Consider the following 10,000-nt stretch of genomic DNA (forward strand, 5'->3'; position numbering starts at 1 on the left):
GTTTCCCATGATGCATCTGTGTTGCGTTTCCCATGATGCATCTGTGCTGCTCCTCAGACGACATCGAGATCCGATTCTACGAGGAAGACGACGAGGGCGGATGGGAGGCCTTTGGGGATTTCTCCCCCACCGACGTTCACAAGCAGGTGAGTGTTAGTGTTCAGGTGAGTTTACCCCCTCCGAACGTCTCTAACCCCCCCCCCTCCGTCCTCAGTACGCCATCGTGTTCAAGACGCCTCCGTACCACAGCGCCGAGATCGAGCGAGCCGTCACCGTCTTCCTGCAGCTGAGGAGGAAGAAGGCCGGAGACAGCAGCGACCCCAAACAGTTCACCTACACGCCGCACGTGCAAGGTAGGCCCCGCCCACTCACCTGGAGGTCACCTGACCGCCGCGGCGGCGCTAACCCCCGCTAACACCCCGCTAACACCCCGCTAACCCCCGCTAACACCCGTCTGCTCCCCAGACAAAGAGGAGGTGATGAGGAAGAAGCAGAAGCCGCTGCCGCACTACGAGAACTGGAGAGGAGGAGGACGAGGGGGCGGAGCCGGGGGCTTCGGAGGGGGCGGAGCCACGGGAGGACCAGGTACGACCCCGACCCCGATATAATATAGAGTAATATATGTAATACTATAATAGCATATAATAATATTACATCATTTTTATAATATTATAACATATAACAAAATGATATCACCATACTATAATATATAACAATATAATAATACTATAGTTTAACATCCCATAATATAATAATACACTATAAAACAGGAATAATTATTAGAGCGGCTCGGGTTCAACCTGTCGTCTTTCTGCAGGGTTCCAGTTCCACCAGCAGATGAACGGGGCTGGGGGCGGAGCCGGGGGCGGGGCCTTCTTCACGGCCGGCTTCACCGGCTTCAGCGGAGGGGGAGGAGCCCAGATGTCGGGAGGCCCCGCCCCCCAGGGTGACGGACAGCGCGGCTCCTCGGTGCAGAAGCTGCTGCAGATCGGTAAGTCCCGCCCCGGCGCTCATATCCACGTCTCCTCCTTCAATGGAGCTGCTGATACGTCAACGTCGCCGCCATATTGGATGTTCAAGACTGCACTGTAAACTAATACAAGTAAATGGACTTATTTTCATAAAACATCTTTCTACAAAGAAATGTACGTTTTACGTCTCATTTATTCATTCACACATGCACCTTTTTCGTCCTTTTTTCTTTTTTTTTCTCTTTTTTTGCTTTTTTTCTCTTTTCCCTCTTTTTTTCCTTTTTTTCATCTTTTTCCTATTTTTTCTCCTATTTTTTTCTCATTTTTTACTCTTTTTTCCTTATTTTCATAAAGCATCTTTCTACAAAGAAATGTACGTTTTACGTCTCATTTATTAATTCACACACGCACTTTTTTCGTCCTTTTTTCTTTTTTTTCCTCTTTTTTCCCTTTTTTTTCTGCTTTTTTTCTCTTTTCCCTCTTTTTTCCTTTTTTTCATCTTTTTCCTATTTTTTCTATTTTTTTCTAATTTTTTACTCTTTTCTTCCTTATTTTCATAAAGCACCTTTCTACAAAGAAATGTACGTTTTACGTCTCATTTATTCATTCACACACACACTAATATACTTGGGAAACAGTTAGGCACCAAATATAATATATTTCATTTTCTCAGATGGTAAAAATAAGAACTTTATTGATCCCACATAGGAGTAATTCATGTTATATCAGCTATAGAGAACAAGGTAGTGCTGAAAAACAATATATATCCCCCCTCACAAAAATAAGAAAAATAGAGAAACATATGTTCTCATCAACAAAACAAATTTCAAATAATTCAAATAACAAAATAACATATTTGAACCATTTTTCAGACAATAAAATAACAAAAATCTGAAAAATGGTTAAAATATGTTATTTTGTTACTTGAAAAATCTAAGATATGTTTATGTAAAATATGTAAAAAATGAGACGTAAAACATACATTTATTTGTAGAAAGATGATTTATGAAAATAAGTCAATTTACTTGTATTAGTTTCCAGTCTTGAACATCCAATATGTCGGCGTCGTTGACTCATCGCAGCAGCTCCGTGGGGCGTCTACATATAAATGTCTATGCCGGCGCTAACCGCTACCGTTCCTCCGCAGCCGCCTCCCTGAGCAGCCGCGCGTCGCAGAGCGCCCAGCAGACGGCTGCAGCGCTGCTGCAGTACTGCAGCACCGGGGACGCCCGCGTCCTGCTGGCCGTGCAGAGACACCTGTGCAGCGTCCAGGACAACAACGGAGACACGTGAGTCCTGGGTCACCTGGGGGGGTCACATGGTCACCTGGGGGGTCACCTGATCACCTGGGGGGGTCATCTGGTCACCTCGGGGCAGGGCCGCCGCAAGGGGTGTGTGAACCGTGCGACCGCACGGGGTCTCGCGCTGTGGGCCGTTTTTTTTTTTTTGTTTTTTTTCCCGTTTTTTACCTTATAAATATCAACAGACACGTTCCATTAAAGACCTAAATGTGTACTAGTCTGTGCATATCAATAAATATATGTGTCTGTTGTTCAACACTACTGATCAGACCAAGCGCAGACACAAGCTGCTCTGATCCAGACGGTGGAGTTGGAACAAACTGTCACACAATGTCGAGAGAACGAGACAGAATCAGGAAATTTCCATCAGGGGATGAAAAAAGAAAAAAACTAAAGAAAATGGAAGAGTTTAATGTCTCTCTGAAAGGCTCGTAAATTTGTTACAAAAATCACCGATCCGACCGGGTCTCAAGCAGCCGTGGGGCCCCGCGTCGAGGCAAGAGATGATGATGAGGCAGGGGAAGGTATCCAGTATTTTGATAATATGAAATTTGCGCATATAGACACCCGATCCGACCCGAAAAACCCCCCAAAATTTGCGTGCACTCGCTATGCTCACGCGCGAGGGCCCCCCCCCCCCCGCCATTTCGCACAGGGCCTCGAAAATCTCCCAGGCGGCTCTGCCTGGGGGGGGTCACCTGGTCACCTGGCCAATCATGATTGAGCCATATCTGACCTGTTGCATTGAAGTTTGGGGAAATGCTTGCAAAAATTATACTCAGTCTATTTTCATTTTACAAGAAAAGCCATAAGAATAATTAGTAGAAAACCATATATTCATCCTTCAAATCCATTATTCCTTCAGTTAAAACTGTTGAAATGTCTTGAATTAGTGGAACCACAGAATTCTGCTCATTATGTGGAAATTAGCTGATAAGAAGATTTTGCCAATCAATATACAGAAATTTTTTGAAAAAAGACAAAATAGGTATAACAAAAGGAACAGAGATCTTTAAAAAAAACAAAAATCAATTTATGGAATCTGGATACAGAATCCAAAGAATGCAAATCAAACCTTACATTTAAAAGAATAATAAAAGCCAGTTTGATGAAGAAATATCATGATAATTGTTAAGTTAGGTGGGTTTTCTTTTTTTCTGTCTCTCTTTTTAGCCCCAGTGTCATTTTTCTTTTCTTTGAATCAAAAAGAATACAACTATCTGTGTTTGAGGACAGCTATTTTGTGTTATTTTAGAACTTTGTTGTAGTTTTGTTTTTGTTTTTTGTTTGTTAATTTTTTTTAAATTACGTTTATTGGGAAGTGTTTTTTTTTAAATTGCGTAATTTGTAAATTTTTTGTATATTTTTTGTAAATTTTTCTTTTATGTTTGTTTTTACTTTGTCTGCATAAATATTAATGGTTAATACCATGTTTGTAAAAACCTAAGGCATATATATATATATATATATATATATATATATATATATATATATATATATATATATATATATATATATATATATATATATATATATATGCATTTTTAATATATAATATTTATCATGGCGAGCTCACCTGAGCAGGCAGGTGCTGATTGTGGGCGTGTCTCTGATTGTGGGCGTGTCTCTGATTGTGGGCGTGTCCCTGATTGTGGGCGTGTCTCTGATTGTGGGCGTGTCCCCGCAGGCCTCTGCACCTGTCCGTCATCCACCAGCAGGCCAACGTGACGCAGCAGCTGGTCCAGACGCTGCTGAGCAGCCGACAGCAGAACGTGCTCAACACGCCCAACCACCTGGCGCAGGTGAGCCCCGCCCCCTCTGAGTGGCCCCTCCCCTTTTAGAGGGGAGGGGCAGCAGCTGGACAGTCCAGTCTGAGGAAACATGTTGGTTCTTCTTTTATATGGGAATGGGTCAGACCTGATAGACCATTGAAACTATGGTCTATCAGGTGGTGCTAGTTCTCTTAGAGAAAGGCAAACAGTACAAAATAGAAAACACCAACACCTTCATCTTCATCCTCATCCTCCACATCCCCCACGATCAGTTCCCTCTCTGACCCCGTTAGTATTTGCATTAAAACAGCTGTTGATCTTTTGTTAAGTATATAATTGACCAAATTTTTGCGACGAGAAGTCACGGGACAAGGGAGCCCTCCTGCCCCGATGGGACATTTTTTGCCGGATACACAATGGATTCCTGGAAACATTGGAAACCTTTGTGTTTAGCGATTCTGTCTGTTGAGGATGTTGAAGATGCTTCATAATTGGATTTATGGTAGCAGGATTTCTGCTAATCGGAGGAGGCCTATCGACAAACGCGTAAGTCGTCGACAGCTGCTCTGGCTCTTTCAGAGCTGCTGGACGTGGCTGAAGGGTCAAGCAAGGTGATCAACACTCAGACTTTAACGTTGGGGGAGCAAAACCGTAAGCTGGATGTGATTCTTGAACAGAATCGCAGGCTGGCGGCGGTCTTTGAGCTCATTGGCGAGATGGATAAGACCTTGGAGAAGTTGGAAGCTCGGCTTGGCGGGAATTGATCACAAATTCGTCTGTTTGGAGTCGCCATTGATGAACCAGAGACTTAAGGAAGACGGAAAATTACTGAGTCTGTCTGTTCTTTAATACAATTGTTGATTCTATAATCTGGCCTTGACAGAGCGGTTTGGCCGATCGCTCTGGTCACAATCTCCCTGGTGGAATGTAAACAAGGGACTCTGCCCCCACTAACCCTCCCCTCTCAGGAACATCTGTGGACCTGGATCAGAACTGACCGAGCCGTCTGATAACATCAAGGATATTGGCTGAGGAGCAGCTCTGGGAGAAGTTCACGGACTTACCGCTACACACACACACTTACTGATAACCACACCTCCCTCATTCTCAACGCCTTCCTCGGCCCCCCCTCCTATCAGCCCCCCCCCCAACGCAGTCTCCGGGTTTCGAGCACCACGAAGCCGCGGCGATCACTTGGATGCATCGTGCCGGGGTCAAATACATGTTTTTCTAAACTGCCAATAAAACCTGATTCTGATTCTGATAATGTTAGAATGTTTCCATGCCGCCCTGCAGACGCCCCTCCACCTGGCTGTCACCACTAAAGTATATAATTATAATGTTATAATGTTTCAGACGCCCCTCCACCTGGCCGTCATCACCCGCCAGCCCAAGGCGGCCGAGCTGCTGCTGCGCGGCGGCGCCGACCCGGGTCTGCTGGACCGGGACGGACGCAGCCCGGTCCACCTGGCGGCGCTGGCCGGGGACGGGGCCATGCTCCGCCTCCTGCTGGCTCACCTGGGGGAGAGACACGCCCACCTGGTCAACGCCCCCGACTACCACGGTGAGACCAGACGCTTGTTTTGTTTGTTTTTGTAGAATAGAAAATATACTATACTATACAATACAATACTATACAATGCTATGCTATACTATACTATGCTATGCTATACTATGCTATACTATACAATACAATGCTATACTATACAATGCTATACTATACTATACTATGCTATGCTATACTATACAATGCTATACTATACTATACTATACTATTCCAGACAGCTCCTCTTCCACAGACGTATGTGCTCTTCCTGTTAGAGTTCTCATAAATTACCACTTTATTCTCATAATATTACGACTTTATTCTCGTAATTTCCATTTTTTCTTTTTGTCTTAGTTTGTCCCTAGTACTCCGTAGACAGTAAAACCTTATATTAATGTTTTGTTTCTGCAGGTCTGCAGCCGCTCCGTCGTAGACAGTAGAACCGTATTAACATGTTTTGTTTCTGCAGGTCTGCAGCCGTCGTAGACAGTAAAACCTTATATTAATGTTTTGTTTCTGCAGGTCTGCAGCCGCTCCGTCGTAGACAGTAAAACCTTATATTAATGTTTTGTTTCTGCAGGTCTGCAGCCGCTGCATCTGGCCGTGCGGCGGGACGGAGAGCGGTGTCTCCGCCTCCTGGTGGAGGGCGGGGCTAAGATCAACGCCCCGGAGCAGAAGGGCGGCAGCACGGCGCTGCACCTGGCGGTGCGGGAGAACCTGTTCAAGGTGGCCTGCACGCTCATCACCGAGGTAACTCATGGCCACCACGGCGCAGGACCAATTTCCTATTGGCCCGTTCCTGAAGTCGGAACGGCTGTCGACAGTTTTAAGCGGCCACTTGATCCCACGTCGTCCCGACGCCACAGATCTTGGGTCCCGGGTTTCGGCAGCAGAAAATGTTAGGTCTAAATCAACATTACATAAGTTCGTAACGAGGAAAGATACAGAGACTGCTTGGAATAGTTTCAACGCACTTCTGCAGAAGGGGGAGCAGAGCAACAACTCTCTGTGAGAGACCCCGACAGCAAATGCTTCCCAAATGCTTTCCCTCTGCATGAGGCTTTTATTGAGAAACTTGACAGGAACTGACCGTATAAGGACAGAGAACAGTGGGTGGAAGTGATAACGTGTGATTGAATCAAGACATTACAGTAGAGTGATTGAACCAGGACAGTCCAAAACCTGAGTAGATCAGGAACGGGCTGTTCTGACATCTGTTAACAAAGCATGTGACAGTCTCACATTAACCTCACACCGTATTTCAAGGGATGGGTGGCATGCCTGGGGCCAGGTAACGGGGCCTCGGCGGCTAAGGGGACTCACCGGTTAACAGGGACTCAGCGGCTAACGGGGCCTCGTGGCTAACGGGGCCTCGTGGCTAACGGGGACTCAGCGGCTAACGGGGACTCAGTGGCTAATGGCGGCGTGCTAACGTGTCTCCGTCTCCACAGCTGAAGGCCGACGTCAACGCCGCCACCTTCGGGGGAAACACGCCGCTGCACCTAGCCGCTAGCCTCGGATCGCCAACGCTCTGCTCCATGCTGGTGGCCGCAGGTGAGACGCCGCCGCCGCACACCTCAGAATACAGGGCACGCCCCCCAGGTCTAACGAGGTCTAATGTTCCGCAGGCGCTGATAAGAACGTGGAGAACGACGAGCCGCTCTTCTTCAGCTCCTCGTCTGATGAAGAGCCGGACGAGCCAATCAGAGACGGCGCTGCAGGAGGAGAACCAATCAGAGACGCAGCTGCAGGAGGAGAACCCGCCTCCCAGCCAATCAGTGCTAGGAAGAGGCCGGCAGCAGGACACACCCCGCTGGACCTGGCAACCTGTCAGAAGGTAACCTGGACCTCTGGACCTTTGGGGCGGTCAGGGGTCAGTCTGGTCCTGGTACCACTAGGGCTGGGTATTGTTAAGAACCTCACGACTCGATTTTGGTTCTTTAGGTTTCGATTCGATATTGATTTAAATGCTTCGATATCGATTCAGTAAGACGTAGAAATACACAAATACCTGTTGGCAATTTTTCATTATTTTTATTTTCATGCCTATAACACGTGGCCTGTTACTTCACATAGAAATGAACTGAGCATTTAAACTTAGCAGCACCATAATAATAATAATAATAATAATAATAATAATAACGGCTCACTTGTGCATTTGTACTGTAGTACAAAAGTTCAAATAAAATAAAATAAAAGATGCCAGTTCTGACATGAAAAATAAAGTGCATGTAAACGTAATAGAACTCACAACATCTGATATAAAATATTTCTTTTAACATTTTTACTTTTGTCTGTTTCTCGTCTTCCTTCTTTAAATGGGAATTCAAAATGAGTAAAAACGTCTGTTCTGAAACATTTTCCACTTGTCATCGTCGCCATTTTATTGTTGTTTGGTCGCGTGCAGCCGCCGTCCACAAAACGCCAATCACAAGATGTTGTGCACGCGAGCGCCCCCACTGGCCAGGAGGGGAATCATTCAGAGACTTAATCCATATTGAATTAGGGCGGGGAGAATTGATGCATCGACCCACCCCTGGGTACCACCCTGGACCGGTTCTGGGTGGGTTGGGGGTCAGGGACCAGTCTGGTCCTGATCCACCTCCAAGGTTCCCTTCAACAGCTCATGTTTGTTTCCTTGTTTGTCTTCCCCCTCCTTGACTCCTCCCCCTCCTTGGCTCCTCCCCCTCCTTGACCCCGCCCCCTCCTTGGCTCCTCCCCCAGGTGAGGAACCTGCTGAACTCCAGTCGGGGTCAGAGTTCAAGTCGTCCCAGCAGCAAGAAGATCCGCTCCAGCAGCAGCGAAGGTTCGTTCAAAAGCCTTTAAATGTCTTCATTTGTCTTAAATCTATGTTAATTTTAGAGGGAATTTATCCGTCATCATTAAAAATTGTTCTTACACTTTGAAAAGGGAAAAGTTAATTAAATTGTTTTGAGGAGAAGTAAATCTGTTCACCAGTTGTTAGATGCCTCAGTCAGGGTTGCCAGGTTGAGCAGATTTCAGCCTAATTGGGCTGAAAAATACAAGACTGGGCAGGTTGATAAAATCTGGGCTGCTTTTCCGGGTTTTTACTAAATATTTAGGAGAAATTATTAACAAAAAGTTTCCATTATGGCAGAGAAGAGTAGAAACGTACGCAATAAACTCACTAATATTTTATTTAATCTACTCTATTTAATTGTTTTCTTTGTTTGGATTTGAGAGATTTGAGCAGGTTTTTCATTATTTCACGTTTTAGAGACAAATTGAAATTTCCATATTTTCTGGACATTTGGTTCTTGGTGTCTTTTTGGTCTTAAATTTAGTTAGAAAATGGTTTTAAAGTAAATGTACCTCAGTCAGACCAGTAAACGCCCTGAGCTCCGTCCCTCATGAGGTCAGTGTTGGTCCCTGAATAAACCAGAGGTGATGAAGGTGTTGACAGGAAGTGACCTCACTCTGACCTCACTCTCCCGTCCCCCCAGACGTCGAGGCGTCCCGGCTGGACGAGGACACGCTGGCCCGGCTGGTGTCTCTGCTGAGCGTCGGGGACGTTCCCTGGATGAAGCTGGCGGAGAAGCTGGGCATGATGACGCTGACGCACCTGTACCGGGACAGCCCCGCCCCCTGCACGCACCTGCTGCAGCACTACCAGGTAGCCCCGCCCCCTTCACCCTGGAGGTCCAGGACACCATAGAAACCATAGACACCATAGACACCATAGACACCATAGACGCCATAGACGCCATAGACGCCATAGACACCATAGAGACCATAGACACCATAGACGCCATAGAAACCATAGACGCCATAGACGCCATAGACGCCATAGACGCCATAGACGCCATAGACGCCATAGACGCCATAGACGCCATAGACGCCATAGAAACCATAGACGCCATAGACGCCATAGACGCCATAGACGCCATAGACGCCATAGACGCCATAGACGCCATAGACGCCATAGACGCCATAGACGCCATAGACGCCATAGACGCCATAGACGCCATAGACGCCATAGAAACCATAGACGCCATAGACGCCATAGACGCCATAGACGCCATAGACGCCATAGACGCCATAGACGCCATAGACGCCATAGACGCCATAGACACCAAAGACGCCATAGACATAGAAACCATAGACGCCATAGACGCCATAGACGCCATAGACGCCATAGACGCCATAGACGCCATAGACGCCATAGACGCCATAGACGCCATAGACACCATAGACGCCATAGACGCCATAGAAACCATAGACACCATAGACGCCATAGACGCCATAGACACCATAGACACCATAGACACCATAGACATAGAAACCATAGACGCCATAGACGCCATAGACGCCATAGACGCCATAGACGCCATAGACGCCATAGACGCCATAGACGCCATAGACGCCATAGACACCATAGAAACCATAACC

At 46.5% G+C, this 10,000-nt stretch overlaps 1 protein-coding gene across 1 annotated transcript in view; it reads left to right on the plus strand.

Annotated features, from left to right (window-relative positions):
* nfkb2 (nuclear factor of kappa light polypeptide gene enhancer in B-cells 2 (p49/p100)) overlaps nt 1–10,000 on the plus strand; it is a 34,228-nt gene that overhangs the window by 20,377 nt on the left and 3,851 nt on the right. The window contains exons 10-21 of the mRNA XM_061745480.1: nt 58–146; nt 215–353; nt 466–585; nt 818–991; nt 2,119–2,260; nt 3,960–4,074; nt 5,401–5,608; nt 6,171–6,340; nt 7,042–7,144; nt 7,219–7,427; nt 8,315–8,396; nt 9,055–9,224. Of these exons, the coding sequence (XP_061601464.1) occupies nt 58–146; nt 215–353; nt 466–585; nt 818–991; nt 2,119–2,260; nt 3,960–4,074; nt 5,401–5,608; nt 6,171–6,340; nt 7,042–7,144; nt 7,219–7,427; nt 8,315–8,396; nt 9,055–9,224 (1,721 nt within the window). The remainder of the gene's footprint in view (nt 1–57; nt 147–214; nt 354–465; nt 586–817; nt 992–2,118; nt 2,261–3,959; nt 4,075–5,400; nt 5,609–6,170; nt 6,341–7,041; nt 7,145–7,218; nt 7,428–8,314; nt 8,397–9,054; nt 9,225–10,000) is intronic.

Source organism: Cololabis saira, chromosome 17 (genome assembly GCF_033807715.1).
Source record: "Cololabis saira isolate AMF1-May2022 chromosome 17, fColSai1.1, whole genome shotgun sequence".
In the NCBI taxonomy this organism is placed as follows: Eukaryota; Metazoa; Chordata; class Actinopteri; order Beloniformes; family Belonidae; genus Cololabis; species Cololabis saira.